Source organism: Bombina bombina, chromosome 1 (genome assembly GCF_027579735.1).
Source record: "Bombina bombina isolate aBomBom1 chromosome 1, aBomBom1.pri, whole genome shotgun sequence".
NCBI classification, from domain to species: domain Eukaryota; kingdom Metazoa; phylum Chordata; class Amphibia; order Anura; family Bombinatoridae; genus Bombina; species Bombina bombina.
Window position 1 is genome coordinate 1,415,104,006 of NC_069499.1, and position 27,231 is coordinate 1,415,131,236.

At 37.2% G+C, this 27,231-nt stretch overlaps 1 protein-coding gene across 1 annotated transcript in view; it reads left to right on the forward strand.

Annotated features, from left to right (window-relative positions):
• The first annotated feature begins 5,790 nt into the window (after nucleotides 1–5,790).
• NTRK1 (neurotrophic receptor tyrosine kinase 1) overlaps nucleotides 5,791–27,231 on the forward strand; it is a 221,662-nt gene continuing 200,221 nt past the window's right edge. The window contains exon 1 of the mRNA XM_053719922.1: nucleotides 5,791–5,966. Coding sequence (XP_053575897.1) covers nucleotides 5,791–5,966 — 176 coding nt within the window. The remainder of the gene's footprint in view (nucleotides 5,967–27,231) is intronic.

A 27,231-nucleotide genomic window follows, 5' to 3' on the forward strand; every position in this document is an offset into this window, starting at 1 on the left:
TGTGAGTGACTGCTTATATAGCATTTCTTCCTGTAAGGCCTCCCACTACCTAAAGATAAACATGTCCAAGACATGCTTCTTCTAATCCCCCCTCCTCTAGATAAACTCTGGTTTCTGACTTTTCTATCACAGTTGGAGGCATCACCATCTCCCTATCGGCCCAAGCCTGTTGCCTCAAAGTTACACTTGACTCCAATCTGTCCTTTCTCACCCACATCCAACTGGTTTCTTCATCCTGCCAAAACCACCTATGCAAAATTTCCAAAATTCGTCCATTTCTTAGCACTTACACCACTAAGCAACTAATCCACTCCTTGGTAATTTCCCTACTTCACTTCACTGCAATACTACTCATTGACCTTTCTCTCTCTCACCTCCCCCCCCCTTCAGTCCATCATAAATGTCTCTGCCAGGGTGATCGTCCTTTCCCTGTATCTACTGCACCACTTTGTGAGTTCCTTCAATGGCTCCCCATTCACAGCAGAATTTTTTTTTTTTTCAAACAATAATAATTTATTTTTTATTAAAGATAAAGCAATATATTTTAGTTATTAAAGATAAAGCAATAGATTTAAATACAAAACTTTACAATATAATTTTTTAAGTATTGTAAAACCAAGATTAATGCCTGGAGGGTGGGTTTGTAAGTATATGTTAAGAGTCTATAATAATAATAATAAAAAAGATAAAATATGTATTATGCCACTATCAAACTAAACTGGCAAACAAGGCTATATTGCATCAACTGACACATGGCATTATGCTCTAGAAATTCCTAATATTTTGGGGTTTTATCATGACTCACTAATAATTTTGCCTAAAAACACCATGCAGGGAAAAAGTTAAAATCAAATCAGGACAAATGGTGCATTATAGAGATTTACTCTTGGAACTGCTTGGGCACTAATGTGATGGCCACATAAAGTCATGTGATCTCCCATTTTGACAACACCAAAAATAAAGGTATAAAGATTGGTAGTACAGTAAAAATAAATTACTAAATGAGTGGCATTCATTTGATTGGATATAAAATTTAATTTAAACTGTATTTATCTATTACACACAATACTAGTTTACATTACTCTCCACTAAACATTAGTATAATTTATTTACAGACTTGAAGAATCCAAAATATTTCATTTAAATACATTATTACATGCAACAGATAATTGCAAACTTAACTGTTTTCCATTTTGTGGAAGAATCTAAAATTAATTGAAGTACTTTAAAGGGACATGAATTACAATTTTTTATTTCATGATTCCAACAGATCATGCAGTTTTAAACAATTTACTTCACAGTTCACAGCAAAATAAAATTTCAAATTCTCACCCTGACCTTCAGGACTTCTCTTGTGTAGCACCAACCTACTGGAACGCACTTCCTTGCGCTGTCAGACTTTTCCCTAATCTGTCTTCTTTTAAACTCTTACTAAAGACATTTTTGTTCAAGGAAGTCTACCTTCTCAGTATCAAATAAATACCACTTACCAATTAATTGCCTTCATCTAACTCTGTATTAAAGGGATACTAAATCCAAATTTTTTCTTTAATGATTCAGATAAAGCATGCAATTTTAAGCAACTTTCTAAAACTCATACTATCAATTTTTCTTTGTTCTCTTGCTATTTTTAATTAAAAAGCAGGAATTTAAAGCTTAGGAGCCAGCCCATTTTAGGTTCAGCACCCTGGATAGCACTTGTTTATTGGTGGCTACATTTAGCAAACCAATAAGCAAGCATAACCCAGGTTCTCAACCAAAAATGGTCTGGATCTTAAGCTTTACATTCCTGCTTTTAACATAAAGATAGCAAGCGAACAAAGAAAAACTGATAATAAGAGCAAATTAGAAAGTTGATTAAAATTGCTGCTTTATCTGAATCATTAAAAAAAAAAATTGGGTTTAGTAGTGTCCCTTTAACATCACTCTCACCCTTGCAGTCCTTATCTCCTGCTTCTCACCCTACTACCCTTCTAGATTGTAAGTCAATTCCTCCTGTATTTGTTTGACAAATGTTGTCAAGTATTGTATCATTGTATCAATTGTCACTATGGACGACACTGCGGAAATTGGTAGAGCTTTATAAATAAAGTATAATAATAAAAATGAATGTTACTTCCCCAGAAGTCGTTCTCCCTTTTTTTGTTAGACCCAAGTTTCTGCTTCATTATATTCAAAAATACAAATTTGTAGAAAAAGAGACACTAAAGTCAACATTAAACTTTCATTAGTCAGATAACGCATGCAATTTATAAAAATAACTTTCTAATTTACTTTCATTTTCAAAATATGAGCTTTTTAATACACACACTTTGAGGCACCTGCTCCTACTTAGCACATGTAACTATTCACAGTATATACATATATGCATTTGTGATTGGCTCATGGTTGTCACATGATACTGGGGTGAAGAAAATGGAAGTAACTTTGAAATAGACAAGAAAAAATGTACAACTCATTTGAAATTCAGAGTAAGTGCTATTGCATTATGCTTTTATTGGTTATGCAATCCTACATTATGTAATGGTCCTTTAAGGCAGGGGTGTCCAAACTTTTTTGGAAGAGTGCCAGATTTGATGAAGTGAACATGTGCCAGGGGCCGACCATTTTGCCTGACATTCTTTGAACCATTTTAAAATAAATGCAAATTAACTATTTTATGCAAAGTTTATTGAAAACTGCATCCTTTTAAATTTTCTGTATTTCAGTGAAAAAATATTCCACTTTCCACCTGTCCTGGAAGTGGCGTCCCTCACTGTCAACTTTTGTTTTCTTATTTATAGTTGCCATTATTAAAATTGGATACAGTCCAGTATTATTTATAACTATGTGTATGTAATAGATCTTATGTATGCAACCCTGTGAATACTACTCTCCTAAGAGTCCCACTAATGCGGTTAAACACAGGGTATGTGAATGTTCATAACGTTTCTCCCAAGAAAAAGCTGTATCATCTGTTATGCCAGGGGTGTATGTAATAACAGTTATGCTGTGCCTTTTATGTTTTTACATTGGATGACATACATTGAACTTTTTATACCTTGAAATAATCTCTCCTTGCTTAGTCCTGTGAGACGTTTTGGTGCTATTATTAAAATTGGCCAGATTCCTATGCGTCCGAGATCTCGCGAGATTTGGGCTTTCCCCTTCTTCCTGTGCCGGCTGATGACGTCCAACCAGAGATCCCAGGAGTCCTGAGCAGCGCTCAGGGACTCACTGAGCCGTGCTCGGGGACTTCACTGAGCGGCGCTCGGGGACTCACTGGGGGGCCGTATCATCTATATTTGTATAAATTATCTGTGGGGCCATATCAGTCCGGTACTCGTGCTGCAATTGACCCGCGGGCCGGACTTTGGACATGCCTGCTTTAAGGGTACTGCTCATTTGTTCTCAGCCAAATTAGATAATATGGGGTAAAAAATATGTTTTTATATACATTAGAATCCAAATGCACGTCTACTGTCTACCACATTCTCTGTGGGCTAAATTTATAGATACTCTTGAGGCTGTTGGGGACTTAGATGTTAACTTCAGATAACGCTAGAAATTCACTAAGCCTCACTTCACCTATCTTTCCAAGTGTAAAATTAGTGGAGGTTCCTGTCATTAATATCTGTAGTTGTGTAAGTGACCAATACCTGAAATACTGCTCATGAAACAAGAATTTATTGCTAAGAGGTTGAAACAATCACAACTGCAAAAACTTAAAAATCATATAAATATAAAGTTTGGAAGTGCAGAATATTCACTTCTATTTTGTATAGATAAACGGTCTCACTGGATAGAATGAGAGGCATCTTGCAGGCCTCAAAGACAGAATCGGGGGCTGACTTTTGGATATTCTGGGCCTTTCCTTGGATGTGATCTGGGTTTTTCACCTAAACTTTAGCCACACATGGATTTTGTAAAGACTCTACTGCCCTGTGAAGTATCCTATCTTGTGGGTGTGTCTTGCTGTTTCAGTGATGACAATTATAAATTTACTTTTTAAAAGTTTCCTTTTGTACATATATTAGTGTGGAATGTTTTTCTTTTTTTTTCTTTTTTTTTTATTCTATTTGTTTTAAAAAGTTTTTGGGTAGTGGGTATCCTTCACAGTGGAAATTTATATGCGTTGAGAAGTGAACAGCTAAAAGGTACATGCAGGTCCATTGATTGTAATGGGGCTGAGCTCACAGATTGCAGGTGACAAGAGGAGGGTACACAGCTTTATGAATTCTGCAATTTTCAACTTGCGTTGTTGTAATTCTCACTATGGGCCCCATTTACTAACCGGCGTGCGGACAAGTTTCTCAACTTGAAAAGTTGTCCGCAGACTTCACTGCATACAGGCAGCAGATCTGTTAGTCCGCTGGCCCGTATGCATCATTATACACGCCGATGAGTGAGTAATGCCCACCCCTTCTCTTGCGCAACCAACATAAGGGTCTGTCAATCACAAGTTCAGAGTAAGTTATAATGACTGCTGCTTTTTACATTACATGTGCGAACCTGCCCCACAAAGGGATCCAGCACAGCTCATGCCAGTTTCTACATGGAGCCCTATACCAGTTTCACTAATGAGTGAAAAAAAAAATGAAATGTTCTCAAATAATATGTATTTGATATAAAAGTCTATGAAAATGTATTTGACCAAATTCACCAGCTTTGAAATTATTTCCTCTTGCACTTGCTGTGAGACAGTTGTCTTTCTTTTCACTTTGACCAGTGGAAAAAAAACTAAACATGCTCAGGAATTGCCTCCTTGTTTCACCTCCTCACCACCATTGTGAGATATAAATTATGCAGGAAAGGCTGGAGGTGTAATTGCAATAATTTCAATTTGTTTTCCTACCTACTTATAAAGTGAAAATATGAGTTGTATGCCCTTTTCAATGGAAAAGCTTCTGCATTTTCAATGGAATGGGCCTCACAGATCTGGTGACACTGAAATTTGTACAACTCAACACACCTATGTATACTTCTGTATATTCCACACCTGTCATTTGTTTTTACTCCTCTCTCTCTATACACATATACTGTATATATATATATATATATATATATATATATATATATATATATATATATATATATATATATATATATATATATATAAAAACACGTTTACACATTTAATTTCTATGATCATTTCTTCAATAATGAAGAGCAATGGTTCAGTTAGAATTTGTCTCAAATTGAGTTTTATTCCATCTTTGTCCATTTTGTTATAAAACAAAATCATTAACCCCATTCTCATTTTCTAGTATAGCTTAAAACATGTTACAGAATATCATCAAAAACCCTTATACTAATGAATTTTGTAGAATAAAATGTGTATGTTTTTAAACTGCAATAGATTTGAACTAAATGCCTGTATTATTCTCCTCTGCTCAAATTTACATTCTCCCATCCTTACTAACTGGATGTTTAGCCCTGGGACAGCCTGTCAAGTTCTCATCCCTTCCTATGGTCCTCCTGAGTAAATATAGGAGGCTCTGCAATATCCCAGAGTCAGCTATGGGAGGGAACGTAAAAAACAAGAAATAAATCTGATCTCTGGACAGCCCTATCCCTTACATTAAGTATTCATTAAGGTGGCTCAGTAAGAGACGTTTCCCTGCTCCCAGCCCCTCCCCACTTTAGGCTGAATACAGTGGATGAAGAGAGTGATCCTACACAAAGTGACAGCTCAGAAAGAGAGGGAGAGAGTTGTGCAGCAGAGTGAAGCACTAAGTCTGGAGCCTTTATGGGAATAACGGAAGTCTGCAAAGGAGCTGTAGGATCTGGTACCACCTGGATGCTGCCATGATGTGGGCACCTGTGCATCCCACCTGCTGGATGCTTGCATGCCTCCTCATATTGCCTTGGCTGGTGACCCCTTGCCCTGAGATCTGCCGCTGTTATGGGACCCTGATGCAGTGTGTGGAAAAGAACACCATCACCAGTTTATCCAGTCTTGGGCTAGTAGAGAATCTCACAGAAATGTAAGTATTCCAAGGTCAGATTATTCCCCATTTTTGGATGGATAATTTAATTTGGGGAGGAAGTGGGTTAAACCTAATGAGTTGTACAGATCATTTTATACCAAATATTGATGCACCTGAGTAGCAGACACATGAAGTATTATAGTAACATTGTTGATTTCACTGGAAAAAGAAAATGTCCCTAACACCATTATGTTTTATTCCATATTAGTATACTATACTAGTTTAAACAATGATATCCTGCCATTCTGAGCTTAAGTCTAACATCTGTCAAAGTAAAATGCATGCATGCTTATTAGAGATGGTAGAGTGATAGATAGATATATAGATAGATAGATAGTTAGATAGATAGATAGATAGATAGATAGATGATAGATAGAGTGATAGATACTAGAAAGACAGAGAGAAAGAAATAAAAACAGAAAGGCAGAGCACACCCAGTTCTTGTTACTTTTGTTGTATACAGGTTGATAAACAGCTAGTTTAATAGACATAAATAGTTTGATTGAAATATTTTATATTTCTCTGTGACTGCATCTACAGTTACTCATCTCTGTATTTATATCAATACACAGTAGTACATATAAGTTAGACATATGGATAAACAGATCATTTAGAGGCACATGTAAAAAAGATATATATAGATAGAGAAATATAGTTGTATAATAAAGCATTGTTTTTATTTTTTATAAGATTGCTTCAGTGTTATAAGTCTCACAAGATATATAAAGAGTTCTGAAAAGTCAGGGAAACTTGCTTTATCTTTCCTTAGGAACCTATTATTAGGTTTGTTTTACTTTTACCAAGTTTATTGGTTTGCGCCTCCAGGGTGGAGCTTTTTTTGTAGAATCACCTGAAGATGACCACAGAAGCATGGAAGGTTTCTTGCACTTGTGTTCTTGTCTTTCACTTTTATGCTTTTTAAATAAAGTTTATTGTAACTTGTTTTGCATATGTACCACTTTCACTCTGACTAAGTTTTCTTTTAAAGTGCAAAACAAATACAACATTTTTTTATGGTTCGCTGTGCTTTTTTCTTACAATATTAACTCTTTGGGTGTGTGTGCTATTTAATTTCACCACATAAAGAAGTACAAGTTGAACATGAAGCACTGGCAAACACAATCTTAAATATGGCATGTTAGTTCAGTAATTTCAATGCAAAAATAATAGTATTTCAATATGTAATATTACCTTGCTATTGGACTATTTTATTGGACTAACATTCCACATCTAATAAAGAACTATATCTATAGCATCTATCATCTATCTATCTATCTATCTATCTATCTATCTATCTATCTATTAATATAATTTAGAGATAGATATAGATAGATAGATAGATAGATAGATAGATAGATAGATGATAGATATTTGACATGCACTGATTTCAAAAAAGGTAACTACAAATTACTAACAATGAGTACACTTTTTTCTTATATTTGACATTGAGTGGAATAGTGACTTTTCTCCTGGCTGGTTTAACTATAGTGATGGTTTTTTACTTTAATAGATATAGTTCATGTTCGTGAATTCTGTGTCAAATCAAGCCTTTCAAATACTTACAACTTTTGAATTGATGGCAAAATTGGATGAAATGTGGCAGCTTTGTTTGTCATTTGGATCATTACAAATTTCGAATGTAATCTGTCAGGATCTTTTAAGTTATGAGCATGTGAAAAAAAAATATATTTATGAAGAAAGAGTGAGAGAGAGAAATAGAGAGAGTGATAGAGAGAGAGAGAGAGAGAGAGAGATAGAGAGAGAGAGAGAGAGAGAGAGAGAGAGAGAGAGGAGAAATTAAGGCAAAGCTACAGCCAAATATGCTGCACCAGTCTTCACAAACTTTGTCAGGGAGTAAGACATTATGGGAGAGAGATTTAAAAAAATACAAATAATATATATATATACAGTATATCACATTAAGTCTGGAGAAATAAAGCATCTAGTTGCATTGTTTGTGTGTGCCTGTGAAAAAGGACAGAAACTCTAGCAGACATACATAGCTAGATGTATTTTTTAGTATACTTCATGGATAAGCAATAGTGTGTACGCACAATGTAAAAACGAATGTCGTTGTTAGCGCTACACAATAAGGGCGATATATCTTTTAATTTGATTTCCATGTATAAAAAATGTATCCCCAAAGCATTTGGTACCAAAACTGCAGCCTAGATTCACTGAGTGTTCAACAACCATTTTTTTTACAATATCTGTTATCTAACTAGTTGATTCATGAAGATTTAGAGAGCTGCCTCAGCTGCATTTCGTAAGAGGATGAGTTTTTTCTGTGAACATTGTGAATCTAAGCCAGTGAGTTTAAACAGTATTAGCTCAGCATCACTGTTTTCTCCTTCAGATAGTTCATTCTCTCTATCCTACTATTTGCAGCTGTGAAAGGGTAAATCCCACACGTTTCTTCCCACTGTGTACAGTTAAAGCTATGTCAGGTTACAAACCCCAAAATCTCCAGAGAGGAAAAAGAAACATACAACAAGTTATGATAACAAACCAATGACAGCGAAGAGACAAATCAAAGTTTAGTACAGATGTGATCCGCAGAATAAAGGGCAGACAGGCTTTACCTTACCCAGTAGAATTTCACTATTACTTTGCTATGCACAGGAGATTCTAAAGGGGAAAAAAGTGTTCTGCTTCTTTTCAACAAATCTGAAAAAGTAATTGGTACATAGGAATATCCTCCCTGCAGAAGATATAATGAGTAATTGGTGTAAACAATTAGTTAAATGACTTAATGATAGGTGGCAATAATAACAAATAGTATGTTCTTTAGAAGTGGATATCTGACCTAAGATCTTCTGTTCATGGTGTCTGACTAATTTGTAAGGCTCATTATACTTTAAATAAATGTTTATGTACATGAAAGGACTCTACATTAATATATTTTGCCATAAAAAAGGTTAAATTACAGGATTTTTTTTTTTAAGTTTTGAATCTAACAGTTCTTATTTGAGGAATAAGCTAATTTCCAACTATTCTGCAATGTCCCATTAAAGACAAAATCTGTATCTTTACAAACTTTGTTAAGAGGGTTGTCTGAACCTGCTATACTTTGTCACTGAATATCAGGAAATGTCGGCAAACTCTTGTGCTTGCTACCATGTGTATAATGATTTTGAAGGACCCCTAGGCCAGTGTAAATCCTTCTTGTAATACTGGCAGGTGGAAGGAATGGGGGCTGTGACTTCTATTGTCCCTGATCTTATTACTCAATTTCTCTGCTTTTAAATGAACTTAATGATTTTCAGATTACACCCTGTGGCTCAGTTACATGGCCCCCAAAGTGACCCTAACACCCAGGTGTGTGTTCTTCCCTAGAGGAAGACACACAGGATTGAATTCTTCACCCTAGTGCCCAGATTACAATAAAGCAGCCGTTGACGACAATTAACACACTGGCCGCAAAGCATCAGAGGAGATCGGTTACTACCCCTAAGGGGTTCTGTGACAAGCAACAACTAACCCTCCAGGAAAGTGATGTAGAAGTCACAGCTGAGTGACATTAACACCTTAACTCTTTTGCTTCCAGAAGGGTCAGATTTTTGTTGCTGTAGACTTCTCTCTTAAACAACCACTGATTTAAGTACATTATGGCACAGATACACTGAGTTTGGAGAGGGTGACAAATGGCTAAATTGTAGCAGCCTTAATTTACTGAGGATCCACATCACTTTCCACTGAATTAAATCTTTCCAGTGGATGGATTCACTAAGATATTTGAAGTGTTCCCTCATGCATTAGTAAATAAGACCTCTTGGATAATTTGGAATTACCTATATAATACCTTTATAAATCCTTGAAATCTAAGTGTATCAAGGCTATTGTCTCATGAAAAATAATATGCATAGAAGATGCATGAATCTTACAGGGTTTTAGTATGATAGCATATAGCAATATTACACACTTGCAAGTTAAATCTCTGTTTGGTTTAATTTTAAATTAAAAACTTATTATGCATGTTGGCAATGCAGTTTGAGTAAATGAACATTACTTTAATACAGTGATTTTTAACCTTTTTTTTGCCGTGGCACACTTTTTTACATTAAAAAATCCTGTGGCACACCACCATCCCAAAATTTAAAAAAAAATCACACATTGTAGCCTAATACAGCATATATATATATATATACATACACACAAACACACACATACTGTATGTATTGTGCTGTTATGCCATGCCTCCTTCAAACTACCCCTGCACTGGGAGTAAAAAACAAGCAAAGTTTAAAAAATATGTCACACTGTTGTCAGTCTGCCGTGGCACACCTGAGGATCTCTCACGGCACACTAGTGTGCCACGGCACACTGGTTGAAAAACACTGCTTTAATATACAACTCTACATTTTACCTAGTAATGAATCTAGATCTCACATACCATTGCTAGTGAATTTGAATATACTCCTTGCTGTCTGATACAGGAAAGCACATCCCTAGTTAATATTACTTTAAATGCGCTAAAATAGAGTTGAGGCTTTGCGGATGATGTTCATGGGGCCAGTCCTATGTTAGATCAAGCGCAATGACAATTCAAAATATTCAGAAATCCCAGTGATATCCAATAGAAGTCATTCACTATCCTTGGAGAGCAACCTCCTGATTTAGCGAATCAGATTAATAAATACAAACTAGAAATTGGAGACATTTGTCTCACTGACAAGTTTGCTAAAATTTTAGTGAATCTAGTGGATTCTTATAATGCGAGATTTGCTTTAATAAATGTACTTGCAATGCATTACTACCTGTGATGTTCAGTAAATCTTGGTCTATATTTATACATACATAGGGTCCCCACCTAGCTGGTAATTTAACAGCATGGCTGGTATTTTTAAGGTTAAAGGCAATATAGGCAGATGAGATTAAATATAAAGGTAAAGGTTGAGTTATGGCAAAACTTTCAAGTTTGTGAGAATCTATTGAAATAAATGATCTTTTAAAATCAACCACAGCAACTTTAGTTTCTGAGTTCCGCTGAATAATTATTCATGCTAATTTATGTTAATTAGCACAGTCTGCATTTTTGTCAAGAAATATGGCAACCCCAGCTGATGGTGCCAACACCCTTATTCAATATTGTAGTGTTAAAGCTGCCCTGAATTTTTTAAAGTCCCATACTCTACCCAGTTTCTACCAGTATAGTACAGTATAGTGGTACATGGTGGTATATAGTAATACGTTATAGTGGTATACAGTAATTTGTATGTAGCTGCTGTCCTGTATATTACAAATCAATTTCAAGTTATTCATGAGCGTTGCTTTCCTAGACATATTTAGACGGGTTTATTTGTTATAATTTGTTTGACAGTTTATAAATTTTTATTATATATTGTATAATTAGTGTTTACTACCTATTAATTATATATTGTATAATTAGTGTTTACTACCTATAATTGTGTTGCTTCACCAGTATTTTACCATTAGTTTGCTTTGATATAGGGACACTAAACAAAAAGATCTTATCTTCTATTATGAACATGAAAAACCAGCAATGCAATGTTACATATTTTTGTTTGTTCATAAAAATGTAAATACACCATGAAAAGGCAGCCTCCCTATTTTGTTGATAATTGGCTACATCTACCTGCATTGTGTCATGGGATGTATAGGATTTACATGTCCTATTAAACCAGTTTTCCTTAACCAGGTTGCAGGAGCACAGTGGGTATCACTTGACCCCCCCCAAATTAGGGTGTCCCAGTGAATTAGGATTGAGGGCAAATTGATTGTTATATTTTGCCATAAAGGGGACTAGCTGATGACAAGTGTGAGGAACCTTTTCGAGAGAGTGTACCCAAATTGATGATTATTATCTTATTATAAAATGTAAAGGGACAGCACAGATACATTAAAGTATTTTTCTTATTAATCTATATTATTTATTCACAATACAAATAAGCATTATAATCCTAGCCAATGAAAGCAAGTAGTATGCTGGCAGTCCAAGGGGAAAGTGCCAGCAAATTTGTTTTGAGTGCCATATTGGACACTAGTGCCATAGGGTATCCTTCCCTGGTCAATAAAATGAGAGAGCCCCCAGTCATTCTTATTTGGAAGCTCTGTCCTGCTGAGATACAGATCTCATGATCTGTATCTCAGTTTCTTTCACTATACCCTTAGACCTCTAAACACTAAAATTACAAAAAATAAAAAAAACTACTATTACAAAAAATAACAAAGGAAATTATCCAAAATAATAAAAATTATTCCTATTCTAATACCCCGTAAAAAAAATTAAAAAAAATAAAAAGAACCTAATCTGTAATAATTGGCCTTTTGTAGGGCATTGCCCTAAAGTTGACAGCTCTTTTGCAAAAAAATTAAAACAAACACCCCCTAACATTACAAACTTTGGGGTGTTTTTTTTTTTAGATTAGGGCTTTTTTTTATTTTTCATGGGCTGAAAAAGAACTGAATGCCCTTTTAAGGGCAATGCCCATACAAATGCCCTTTTTCGGGGCAATGAGTAGATTAGGTTTTTTTATTTTGTGGGTTTGGGGGGTTTGAAATGTTAGGGGGTGTTTGTTTTAATTTTTTTGCAAAAGAGCTGTTAACTTTAGGGCAATGCCCTAGAAAAGGCTCTTTTAAGGGCCATTGGTAGTTTGTTATAGATTAGGGTTTTTTTTATTTTGGGTTGTCTTTTTTCTTTTTAAACGGGGTATTAGAATAGGAATAATTTTTATTATTTTGGACCATTTCATTAGTTATTTTTTGTAATGGTAGTTTTTTTTATTTTTTGTAATTTTAGTGTTTATTATTTTTTGTAATTGTAGTTTTAATTTTTTGTAATGTTAGTTTTTTTTACTTTTAGTAATCTTAGGTTTTATTTTTATTTCACAGGTAAGTCTGTATTTATTTTAACTAGGTAGTTAGTAAATAGTAATATGTTAACTAGCTTAGGTTTTATTTTTAATTCACAGGTAAGTTTGTATTTATTTTTAAATAGGTAGTTAGTTAATAATTGTAACTTTAATTTAGGTATATTTTAATTATGTTTAAGTTAAGGGGTGTTAGGATTAGGGTTTAATATAATTTAATTTAGGTAGTTGCGATGTGGGGGGTGGCGGTTTAGAGGTTAATAGGTTTAGTTAGAGTCGTCGATGTAGGGGGTGGTTTAGGGGTTAATAGGTTTAGTTAGTGTCTGCGATGTCAGGGAACTGCGGTTTAGGGGTTAATAGGTTTAGTTAGAGTTGGCAATGTTTGGGAACTGCGGTTTAGGGGTTAAAAGGTTTATTTAGTGTTTTAGTTAGTGTCAGTGATGTCAGGGAACTACGGTTTAGGGGTTAATAGGTTTAGTTAGTTTCTGCGACGTCTGGGAACTGCGGTTTAGGGGTTAATAGGTTAAGTTAGTGTCGGCGATGTCTGGGAGCTGCGGTTTAGAGGTTAATATGTTTAGTTTGTGTCAGTGATATCGGGGAACAGTGGTTTAGGGGTTAATAGCTTTATTTAGTGTTTTAGTTAGTGTTGGCAATGTCGGGGAATGGCGGTTTAGATTAGAACAATGAAAAATTCCGAATATGAATAAAGAATGGATCTGAAAATTCGTAAACTGATTTATTAGTTTTCGGAATTTTCATTATGGTGCCGATTCGGAAATTCAGATTCATCCAAATCTCCGAATTGGCCAAAATTTGTCTGAAAACGAGATTCGTCGGAAACGAATTACACATGTCTAATGTTAATTGTTTTTTAAAGTTCTACTGGATGACTATGATATAATGTATATATTTCCTAAATAATGATTATATATTTCCTGTATATGCTCTTGAGGTCACTCTATTTCCATTTTAATGTTTTTGTATCATTCAAATGGTACCAGTGGTTTGTCACAAGTGTAGCAAAATCACAAGACTTGCGTCATCATTGCTGTTGTTAAGAAGAAAAAAAATGCATAATATATATATATTCTTAGTGGAATATATTGAATTTTGTCTAAGTGGTCCCCTTACATTTTACAAGCTGTTACTGGCAAGGTTACTAATATATATTACAATTTACAAAGATTTTTTCCTGGATCTCAAGTAGTAGAAGTGGTTAAGATAAAATATGTGCTCAGGAATACAGCTAATACCACATGTCAGAGTGAGAGTGGTGCTAGCCATGTTTGCTATAAATCTGCCATTAAAGTATATTATTTTGTATTTTACAAATTACACAAACATACAGTTACAAGCAATGTTACAACTAGATAATGAATTATGGGAAAACTGTAGAGAAGTTAGACCATAATATATTCAGATATATGAGCTGGCCTTTCTTATTGACCAGAGACACGTTTGCTTCCCTTTGTCAAAGGCCCCTATAAGTAACCCCCACCCCACACATTTTATGGCTGTTGCCTTATAATTTAATGGCAGCCCCCTGGGAATCTGACTCTCTAATGATCCGTTTAGGATTTTCCTGGTTCTCTCTCAGCACTTTATCAGCTATTTCACATTAAACATGCAGCTGAGAGGGGAGAGGTACCATGCACCCCCCTCAAGCATATGACGCTCAGCTGTCAAAAACAATCTCATGTATGCCTTTCTGATTATAGTTATTTCTATTATTTTGATTTATAGAACTACAGGCTAATTGGCAAACTCCAGGCTAATGGGTAGTGTTAAATATATGATGAAATAACCAATACATGAACATGCTTTGTTATTTATAGTGACATTGTTAGAATTGAAATGGACTTTTATGTCACTAAAAGCATATGTATCCTGTACGATGAGTATTATTATGATTACTATTATTATCATTATTTATTCCTATATAACTGCAAATTAGTATACAATGACAGCAATTTGGGGTAAGATACAGATACATGCTAAGCAAAACACATTAATTCAGGAGGAGGAAGACCCTGCTCGGGAGAGCTTACAGTCTACAGGGTGGGGGAGCACAACCATGTGGATTGTAGTTGCAGTTAGTAGTTGGGAGTGAGGCTGTTGAGTGCTTTGTAGGTTAGGGTTAATATGATTAATTGTATAGTGTATGGGGAGCCAGTGTAGGGACCAGTGAGTGATAATGGGCATTGGTTCCCAGTTTAGCAACAAGGTTATATTAGAATTACAAATAATAACTATAATAACTGTTTATTTATTGGTATCTGCTTCATATTTAGTAGGTTTTGGCTTACCAGCTGCGGAGATGCCAAATCACAGCAAGAAACTATTTGATGCACTATGGCAGAGGAAACGCTTTTTGAGAGAGTGACTGTAACCTGTAAAGAAATTTTCAATAATCTTCTTAAAATGTTTCTTGTTTGCCAACACTACCCGCCTTTTGTCATCAAGTGCCATTTAGATTTTAAGCTGTCTTGGGAGCAGGGCAAAGTATATCTTCTTTTCTCCTCCCTATCTCATTTTGTGTATCTCATGTATAGTGCTGGTGAATCTGTCTGTGCATTAATAATAATAATAGTGAAATTATTCATCCGGAACACAATTTTATTGCTTCACACGTCTATAAATGAAATAGGTATGAAAGAAACAAGTATAGCAACTGTGACACAGAGGTGGAGAATTCTAATGTTTAGGTCTCCTCTAAAACGGACAGTAAGCACCTTGTAATTACAAGTCATTTCTGTTTTGTTGCTATAAAATAACATTACCCAAGTCTAAATGTTTTAAAACAAATTAGCATCCTTTTTATTGGAAATTGTTTTCAACAGTCAAACTCCGCCCACTTTTTGCCTTATCTGGACTTTAGTCTGCAAACAGTGATGGACGTAATATTAGCATAAAATACATTGTTTTGCAGTTATCTGTTAAAGCCAGTCTGACACACTACACCCTTGCTGATGTTCTGTGGACTCTGAGGTTCTGTTTTAACTTGTGTCAATAAAGGTATCCTTTTATTCAATACACGGACCGATCGCACCTTTATTGTGAATTACCCAAAGCCAATTAGATAACTATATGTAACAGGGTTAGCCTTGATAAGTCAGTATGTTGCATACAAAGCTCTTGGAATAAGAATCTCGTCAATTTTCAGAGCTAAAATACATGAAAAGGGGGAAAAATAAATATTGAACGTACATTACAAAGTTGTTTCATTACGCACTAAACACTAAACTAACGCCTAGATTAAGAGTTCTGCGTTAGCCGTCCAAACCAGCGTTAGGGGGTCCTAACGCTGTTTTTTACCGCCCGCTGGTATTTAGAGTCAGTCAGGAAAGGGTCTAACGCTCACTTTCCAGCTGCGACTTTTCCATACCGCAGATCCCCCTACGCCAATTGCGTATCCTATCTTTTCAATGGGATCTTTCTAACGCCGGCATTTAGAGTCTTGGCTGAAGTGAGCGTTAGAAATCTAACAACAAGACTCCAGCCACAGGAAAAAGCCAGGAGTTAAGAGCTTTCTGGGCTAACGCCGGTTCATAAAGCTCTTAACTACTGTGCTCTAAAGTACACTAACACCCATAAACTACCTATGTACCCCTAAACCGAGGCCCCCCCACATCGCTGCCACTCTATTAAATTTTTTTAACCCCTAATCTGCCGACCGCACACCGCCGCAACCTACATTATCCCTATGTACCCCTAATCTGCTGCCCCTAACATCGCCGACACCTACATAATATTTATTAACCCCTAATCTGCCCCCCCAATGTTGCCGCTACCTACCTACAATTATTAACCCCTAATATGCCGACCAGACCTCACCGCTACTCTAATAAATGTATTAACCCCTAAAGCTAAGTCTTACCCTAACCCTAACACCCCCCTAAGTTAAATATAATTTTATTCTAACGAAATAAAATAATTCTTATTAAATAAATTATTCCTATTTCAAGCTAAATACTTACCTGTTAAATAAACCCTAATATAGCTACAATATAAATAATAATTATATTGTAGCTATTTTAGGATTTATATTTATTTTACAAGCAACTTTGTATTTATTTTAACCAGGTACAATTGCTGTTAAATAGTTATTTACTATTTAATAGCTACCTAGTTAAAATAATTACAAAATTACCTGTAAAATAAATCCTAACCTAAGTTACAATTAAACCTAACTCTACACTATCAATAAATTAATTAAATAAACTACCTACAATTATCTACAATTAAATCAACTAAACTAAATTACAAAAAAAACCCCCACTAAATTACATAAAAAAACAAACACTAAATTACAAAAAATAAAAAAAGATTACAAGAATTTTAAACTAATTACACCTACTCTAAGCCCCCTAAAAAAATAACAAAGCCCCCCCAAAATAAAAAAATGCCCTACCCTATTCTAAAATAAAAATTGTAAAGCTCTTTTACCTTACCAGCACTTAAAAGGGCCTTTTGCGGGGCATGCCCCAAAGAAAACAGCTCTTTTGCATTTAAATAAACATACAATACCCCCCCCCCCCAACATTACAACCCACCACCCACATACCCCTAATCTAACCCAAACACCCCTTAAAAAACCTAACACTCAGCCCCTGAAGATCTCCCTACCTTGTCTTCACCACGCCGTGTATCACCGATCCGTCCAGAAGAGGGTCCGAAGTCTTCATCCTATCCGGCAAGAAGAGGTCCAGAAGAGGGTCCGAAGTCTTCATCCTATCGGGCAAGAAGAGGGCATACGGACAGGTAGACATCTTCATCCAGGCGGCATCTTCTATCTTCTTCCATCCGGCGCGGAGCGGGACCATCTTGAAGCAGCCGACGTGGATCCATCTTCTTCTAACGACGTCCTAAGTCCGAATGAAGGTTCCTTTAAGGGACGTCATCCAAGATGGCGTCCCTCGAATTCCGATTGGCTGATAGGATTCTATCAGCCAATCGGAATTAAGGTAGGAAAAATCTGATTGGCTGATTGAATCAGCCAATCAGATACAAGTTCAATCGGATTGGCTGATCCAATCAGCCAATCAGATTGAGCTTGCATTCTATTGGCTGTTCCGATCAGCCAATAGAATGCAAGCTCAATCTGATTGGCTGATTGGATCAGCCAATCGGATTGAATTTGAATCTGATTGGCTGATTCAATCAGCCAATCAGATTTTTACTACCTTAATTCCGATTGGCTGATAGAATCCTATCAGCCAATCGGAATTCGAGGGACGCCATCTTGGATGACGTCCCTTAAAGGAACCTTCATTCGGACTTTGGACGTCGTTAGGATGGATCCGCGTCGGCTGCTTCAAGATGGTCCCGTTCCGCGCCGGATGGAAGAAGATAGAAGATGCCGCCTGGATGAAGATGTCTACCGGTCCAGATGCCCTCTTTTGCCCAATAGGATGAAGACTTCGAACCCTCTTCTGGACCTCTTCTTGCCGGATAGGATAAAGACTTCGGACCCTCTTCTGGACGGATCGGTGATACCCGGCATGGTGAAGACAAGGTAGGGAGATCTTCAGGGGCTTAGTGTTAGGTTTTTTAAGGGGTGTTTGGGTTAGATTAGGGGTATGTGGGTGGTGGGTTGTAATGTTGGGGGGGGTATTGTATGTTTATTTAAATGCAAAAGAGCTGTTTTCTTTGGGGCATGCACCGCAAAAGGCCATTTTAAGGGCTGGTAAGGTAAAAGAGCTTTACAATTTTTATTTTAGAATAGAGTAGGGCATTTTTTTTATTTTGGGGGGCTTTGTTATTTTTTAGGGGGCTTAGAGTAGGTGTAATTAGTTTAAAATTCTTGTAATCTTTTTTTATTTTTTGTAATTTAGTGTTTGTTTTTGTAATTTAGTGTTTGTTTGTTTTTGTAATTTAGTTTAGTTGATTTAATTGTAGATAATTGTAGGTAGTTTATTTAATTAATTTATTGATAGTGTAGTGTTAAGTTTAATTGTAACTTAGGTTAGGATTTATTTTACAGGTAATTTTGTAATTATTTTAACTAGGTAGCTATTAAATAGTAAATAACTATTTAATAGCTATTGTACCTGGTTAAAATAAATACAAAGTTGCCTGTAAAATAAATATAAATCATAAAATAGCTACAATATAATTATTATTTATATTGTAGCTATATTAGGGTTTATTTCTCAGGTAAGTATTTAGCTTTAAATAGGAATAATTTATTTAATAAGAATTATTTTATTTCGTTAGAATAAAATTATATTTAACTCAGGGGGGGTGTTAGTGTTAGTGTTAGACTTAGCTTTAGGGGTTAATACATTTATTAGAGTAGCGGTGAGGTCCGGTCAGCAGATTAGGGGTTAATAATTGTAGGTAGGTGGCGGCGACGTTGGGGGGGGGCAGATTAGGGGTTAATAAATATAATATAGGGGTCGGCGGTGTTAGGGGCAGCAGATTAGGGGTACATAGGGATAACGTAGGTTGCGGCGGTGTACGGAGCGGCAGATTAGGGGTTAAAAATAATATGCAGGGGTCAGCGATAGCGGGGGCGGCAGATTAGAGGTTAATAAGTGTAAGGTTAGGGGTGTTTAGACTCGGGGTACATGTTAGGGTGTTAGGTGCAGACTTAGGAAGTGTTTCCCCATAGGAAACAATGGGGCTGCGTTAGGAGCTGAACGCTGCTTTTTTGCAGGTATTTTTCAGCTCAAACTGCCCCATTGTTTCCTATGGGGGAATCGTGCACGAGCACGTTTTTGAAGCTGGCTGCGTCCGTAAGCACCGCTGGTATTTAGAGTTGTAGTGGCGGTAAATATGCCTGTACGCTCCCTTTTTGGAGCCTAACGCAGCCCTTCTGAGAACTCTAAATACCAGCGTTGTTTAAAAGGTGCGGGGGAAAAAAGCATGCGTAGCTAACGCACCCCTTTGGCCGCAGAACTCTAAATCTAGCCGTAAATTTTTTATTAAAAACCTCAAGGTGTTTTCTGTCACTTTAATGTTCCATACAAATGAAATATATAGGAAGATAAATGGAATTGGAAAAAGATTAAAAACAAACTTTGGAGTGACACATATTGGCCCCTGTGATTTCTTTTGGACACTATCATCTGTGAAAGCCCTAGATAATTGGTATTTTTTGTTATAAACTGAAACTACACCAGGCTAGCTTGAAATGACCAATTGGACCATCTTTACTAAGAGACTGTACAATGTATCTACATCTCTTTTTAAGTGTAGATGCAGCTGTCCCTTCACATCAGATGGTCAGATAAAAACATTTTCTATCCTTTCTGCAAGAGCAAATTAAATGCTCTCCCAGTTAATATGTGTTAACGGCTCAGCTACCACATTGCTGTATTAATTACAGGCGCACGGACATCAAGAACTCAGCCTGTTTGATCCTCTTGACTGGGAATACAGAGCTACTGCAAAGTCTTTAACCAATTATTCTAGCAGAGCAGAGAGCAGTATGGTTTCCATTAGACAGAGGACAAGACACTTCCAGATCCTAATCTCTGCTAATTTATAGGCTGGAAATAATGGAGTTTAAAACCTCTTTAATCTCTTAAACTTCCCTTGCCAAAAAGGTCACTGATGACAAAAACTCTGCACTTAAATGCGACACAGTAAATTATGCTCATTATCAATTTGTATAATTATTAAACCAGAACAACAACTGATTAAATGCAAACATAGGTTTTAATGACAGATAAGGATCCAATGCTTTACTCACGTTACATATTCATGTTTTCATCTGTTTTGTCACATGTATTTGTAACTTTGTCTTATTGTACAAACGTATCACATGCTACAAAACAAATTGTAACAACAGCTGCATGCAGGGTCACCAATAATCGATTTATATATCAAATATAAATACTCTCTAGCTACATGTCTGTCTGCCTCTCTGTATCTATATCTATGTATTTCTGTATTTCTATATATCTATGTTTCTATCTATGTATCTATCTGTATGTCTATCTATCTATCATCTATCTATCTCTCTATCTTTCTATCTCTCTATCTTTCTATCTATCTATCATCTATCTATCTCTCTATCTTTCTATCTATCTATCTATCTATCATCTATCTATCTATCTATCTATCTATCTATCTATCTATCTATCTGCCTCTCTGTCTCTATATCTATGTATTTATATATTTAAGTATCTATGTATCTGTCTATGTATCTATCTGTATGTCTATCTATCTATCTATCTATCTATCTATCTATCTATCTATCATCTATCTATCTCTCTTTCTTTCTTTCTTTCTTTCTATCTATCTACACATGTCTGTGTGTGATAAAAGTATCAGTATAAGAACTTTATTTAGTGCCAGAGTATATAATTATCCTTCGAACAAACAAAACAAAACAAAACATAAAGTAAAGGAAGTTCTAAGATTTAAAGGAATATGAATATTTATATATTTTTAAATTTAATTTGTCCACTCAATTCTTTGTTGAAAAGTGTAGCTAGGTAGATTGCTTGCACTTATCTGGAGCAAGAATGCTTTTAACAGATTGGGGCATTGATTGCACAATGCATAACATTAATAAAAGCATCCTTGCAAAACTGCTGCCATATAATGCTCTAGACACGCATACGCTCCTAAGTCTACCTTCCTGCTTCTCAACAAAGAATATGAAGAAAATTAAGTCAATTTGATTATAGAAGCAAATTGTATATCCATTTAATGGAAATTATATTCCCCTCTCCACCACTACCGGATGCCTTATGCAACTAAACTAGAGGTCGGGGACCTGTGACTTTCATACTACATGTAAAATAATAAATTGTATAAAACAGAAGCACATATCTGCGCAGTTGTTTAGTGTATATTTTGCTTGTGTGCTTAGTTGCTCATGAAATGCTTTTTAATTTCATTTTAATTCTGACAGGCGTTTCGTGTATTATTTTTGTTTAAATAATTAAATTAATTATTTTGTTTTTATGAAATTTGGTAATGACAAAATGTTTTCTACGGTCTACCCCTTTTTAAAAAAATAATGTGTGGTTGTGTGTGTATTTGTGTGTGTATTTATTATTGAATGAACACATGCAGAATGTATACACCATACCTTCAAATATTTCCTGGTATTCTAGCACTGAGGTGAAAGGGACTTGTGGGCAGTGGCCATGTGTGTTTTGTGGACAGGGCAATGACAAGAGTGGCAGAGCCGCATGATATTCAGTGGACTTAATAGGAAGAGAGGAGGGAGGAATCAGGTGGGAAACTGAGACAGGGCATGATGGAGCCATGGCAATATGGGGAAGATACATGTGGGGGCAGAGAAAGGAACAATGGGGTAGAGAAATGGGCATATGGTTTGAGAGAGGGAGAGGTGATGGAAACACATGGTAAGATGGGGAGAGAGAGTGAGAGGTGACGGAGCACATGGTAAGATGGGGAGAGAGAAGAAGAAGTGATGGAACACATGGTAAGATAGGGAGAGAGAGTGAGAGGTGATGGAACACATGGTAAGATGAGGAGAGAGAAGAAGAAGTGATGGAACACATGGTAAGATAGGGAGAGAGAGTGAGAGGTGATGGAACACATGGTAAGATGGGGAGAGATAAGGAGAAGTGACGGAACACATGGTAAGATGGGGAGAGATAAGGAGAAGTGACAGAACACATGGTAAGATGGGGAGAGAGAGTGAGAGGTGATGGAACACATGGTAAGATAGGGAGAGAGAGTGAGAGGTGACGGAGCACATGTTAAGATGGGGAGAGAGAGTGAGAGGTGACGGAGCACATGGGAAGATGGGGAGAGATAAGGAGAAGTGACGGAACACATGGTAAGATGGGGAGAAAGAGTGAGAGGTGATGGAACACATGGTAAGATAGGGAGAGAGAGTGAGAGGTGACGGAGCACATGTTAAGATGGGGAGAGAGAGTGAGAGGTGACGGAGCACATGGGAAGATGGGAAGAGATAAGGAGAAGTGACGGAACACATGGTAAGATGGGGAGAGATAAGGAGAAGTGACGGAACACATGGTATGATGGGGAGAGAGAGTGAGAGGTGACGGAACACATGGTAAGATAGGGAGAGAGAGTGAGAGGTGACGGAGCACATGGTAAGATGGGGAGAGATAAGGAGAAGTGACGGAACACATGGTAAGATGGGGAGAGATAAGGAGAAGTGACGGAACACATGGTAAGATGGGGAGAGAGAGTGAGAGGTGACGGAACACATGGTAAGATAGGGAGAGAGTGGGAGAAGTGACGGAACACATGGTAAGATGGGGAGAGAGTGGGAGAAGTGACGGAACACATGGTAAGATGGGGAGAGATAAGGAGAAGTGATGGAACACATGATAAGATGGGGAGAGAGAGTGAGAGGTGACGGAGCACATGGTAAGATGGGGAAAGATAAGGAGAAGTGACGGAACACATGGTAAGATGGGGAGAGAGAAGAAGAAGTGACGGAACACATGGTAAGATAGGGAGAGAGAGGGAGAGGTGACGGAACACATGGTAAGATGGGGAGAGAGAAGAAGAAGTGACGGAACACATGGTAAGATGGGGAGAGAGAGGGAGAGGTGATGGAACACATTGTAAGATGGGAAAGAGAAAGAGGGAGAGGTTATGGAACACATCGTAAAATTGGGAGAGAACACTTAGTAAGATGGGAAGAGAGTGGGAGAGGTGACAGAACACATGGTAAGGAGAGGAGAGAGAGAGAGAGAGAGAGAGAGAGAGAGAGAGAGAGAGAGGCGATGGAAACACTTGGTAAGAAGAGGAGAGAGAGAGGTGATTTAAACACATGGTAAGAAGAGGAGAGAGAGAGAGAGAGAGAGAGAGAGAGAGAGGTGATGGAAACACATAATAATAAGAGTGGAGAGAGAGAGAGACATGATGGAAACACATGGTAAAATAGGGAGAGAAAAGGAGAGGTAACAGAACACATGGTAAAATGGGGAGAGAGAGTGAGAGGTAACAGAACACATGTTAAAATGGGTAGAGAGAAGGAGAGGTGACAGAACACATGGTAAGATGGGGAGAGAGAAGGAGAGGTGACGGAACACATGGTAAGATGGGGAGAGAGAGGGAAAAGTAACGGAACACATGATAAGATGAGGAGAGAGAAGGAGAGGTGACTGAACACATGGTAAGATGGGGAGAGAGAGGGAGAAGTGACAGAACACATGATAAGATGAGGAGAGAGAAGGAGAGGTGATGGAACACATTGTAAGATGGGGACAGAGAGGGAAAGGTGACGGAGCACATGCTAAGATGGGTAGAGAGAGATGGAGAGGTGATGGAAACGCATGGTAAGAAGAGGAGAGAGGTCATGGAAACACATGGTAAGAAGTGGAGAGAGAGAGGTGGTGGAAACACAAGGTTAGAAGGGTAGAGAGAAAAAGAAAGAAACATGATGGAAATACATGGTAAGAAGAGGAGAGAGAGTGGTGATGGAAATACATAGTAATAAGAGGAGAAAGAGAGAGAGAGACATGATGAAAACACATGGTAAGATGGGGAGAGAGAGGGAGAAGTGATGCAAACAATTTGTATTATGGGGAGAGAGAGGTGATGTAAACACATGGTATGATGAGGAGACAAAGGGAGAGGTGATGGAACACATGGTAAGAGGGGGAGACAAAGGGAGAGGTGATGGAACACATGGTAAGATGGGGAGAGAGAATTAGAGGTGATGCAACACATGGTATGATGGGGAGAGAGTAGGGATGGGCAAATGTGTTTATATTCAAATTCGAATGTTAGAACAAATGTTATTGTAGAAATTCAATTTACATAATAGAATATTGACAAATATTCTTAAAAATTCTATTATCGAATGTTATTTACAGTTTTCGAATGTCACTCGATTTCGAATGTCACTTTCGATTTCGAATGTGAAATTCGAATTTCACATTCAAATTTGAATATTACATTTATAAAACACAGTTGTAGACTAGAAATTCTATTTTGAATTCGAATGTCGCATTCAAATTCGAATATTACATTTATAAAACACAGTATTAGACTAGAAATACTATTTCCAATTCGAATGTTACATTAGAATTCAAATGTTGCATTCAAATTTGAATATTACATTTATTGAACACAGTTGTAGACTAGAAATACTATTTATAATTTGAATGTTAAATTCTAATTCGAATGTCAGATTCAAATTCGAATATTACATTTAAAAAACACAGAAAAACTATTTTGAATTTGAATGTGACATTCAAATTTGAATGTAGCATACGAATTCGAATATTGCATTTATTAAATACAGTTGTAGACTAGAAATACTATTTTGAATTTGAATGTTACATTCGAATGTCACATTCAAATTCGAATATTACATTTCGAAATTGAATGAATACATAGCAAAATATTCTATTATTCGAACGAATATTTTCACATTTTATTGAAAAATTTGAAAACGAAAATTCAAAAATGTTAGAATGTTATATAAACATTCGAAATTCAATTCAAACGAACGAATGTATCAAAATTCGTTTTAAATTTTGAATTTTTAGAAACATTCGCCCATCCCTAGGAGAGAGAGGGAGAGATGATGGACATATGGTAAGATGGTGAGAGAGAGGTGATGGAAACACATGGTATGATGGGGAGAGAGAGGGGGAGAGAGGGAGAGAGAGAGAGAGAGAAGTGATGTAAACACATGGTAAGATTTGGAGAGAAATGCGATGTAAACACATGGTAAGATAGGGAGAGAGAGGGAGAGGTGATAGAACACATGGTAAGATGAGGAGAGAGAGGGAGAGGTGATGGAACACATGGTAAGATGGGGAGAGAGAGGGAGAGATGATGGAACACATGGCAAGATATGGAGAGAGAAGGAGAGGTGATGGAACACATGGTAAGAAGGGGAGAGAGAGGGAGAGGTGATGGAACACATGGTAAGAAAGGGAGAGAGAAGGAGAGGTAATGGAACATATGATAAGATAGGGAGAGAGAAAGAGTGGTGATGGAACACATGGTAAGATAGGGAGAGAGAAGGAGAGGTGATGACACACATGGTAAGATGGGGAGAGAGAGGTGATGGCACACATGGTAATATTGGGAAAGAGAGGGAGAGATGATGGAACACATGGTAAGATGAGGAGAGAGCGCGAGAGAGAGAGGAGTGATGGAACACAAGGTAAAATGGGAGAGAGAGGGAGAGGTGATGGAACACATGGTAAGAATGAGAAAGAGAGGGAGAGGTGATCGAACACATGGTAAGATGAGGAGAGAGCGAGAGAGAAAGAGATAGAGAGAGAGAGAGAGAGAGAGAGAGGTGATGGAACACAAGGTAAAATGGGAGAGAGAGGGAGAGGTGATGGAACACATGGTAAGTTTAGGAAAGAGAGGGAGAGGTGATGGAACACATGGTAAAATTGGAGAGAGAGGGAGAGGTGATGGAACATATGGTAAGATGAGGAGAGAGTGAGAGAGAGGTGATGGAACACAAGGTAAAATGGGAGAGAGAGGGAGATTGGGAAAGAGAGGTAGAGGTGATGGAACACATGGTAAGATGAGGAGAGAGAGAGAGGTGATGGAACACAAGGTAAAATGGGAGAGAGAGGGAGAGGTGATGGAACATATGGTAAGATGAGGAGAGAGGGAGAGAGAGAGAGGTGATGGAACACTAGGTAAAATGGGAGAGAGAGAGGGAGTGGTGCTGGAACACAAGGTAACATGGGAGAGAGAGAGAGAGAGAGAGAGAGAGAGAGAGAGGTGATGGAATACAAGGTAAAATGGGAGAGAGAGAGAGAGGGAGAGGTGATGGAACACATGGTAAGATGAGGAGAGAGAGAGATCGGTGATGATGGAAGACTAGGTAAAATGGGAGAGAGAGAGGAAGTGGTGATGGAACACAAGGTAACATGGGAGAGAGAGGGAGAAGTGATGGAAACACATGGTAAGATGGGGAGAGAAAAGGAAAAGGTGAGAGACAGAGTGAGCTCTTGGGACTGATAAACAAGAACCCGCAGGCATGGAGAGATATGCTTTTTTTTAATATTATATATTGGTGTAGTCTCTCTTTCACGTCCAGAACCCTGCTTAGCAACATAAATAGCTCTCAAGCTAAAATTAAAAAAAAAAAAATATTTGAGGACCATGCAGCACTGATGATGGACATATGGTAAGATGGTGAGAGAGAAGTGATGGAAACACATGGTATGATGGGGAGAGAGAGGGGGAGAGAGGGAGAGAGAGAAGTGATGTAAACACATGGTAAGATTTGGAGAGAAATGCGATGTAAACACATGGTAAGATAGGGAGAGAGAGGGAGAGGTGATGGAACACATGGTAAGATGAGGAGAGAGAGGGAGAGGTGATGGAACACATGGTAAGATGGGGAGAGAGAGGGAGAGATGATGGAACACATGGCAAGATATGGAGAGAGAAGGAGAGGTGATGGAACACATGGTAAGAAGGGGAGAGAGAGGGAGAGGTGATGGAACACATGGTAAGAAAGGGAGAGAGAAGGAGAGGTGATG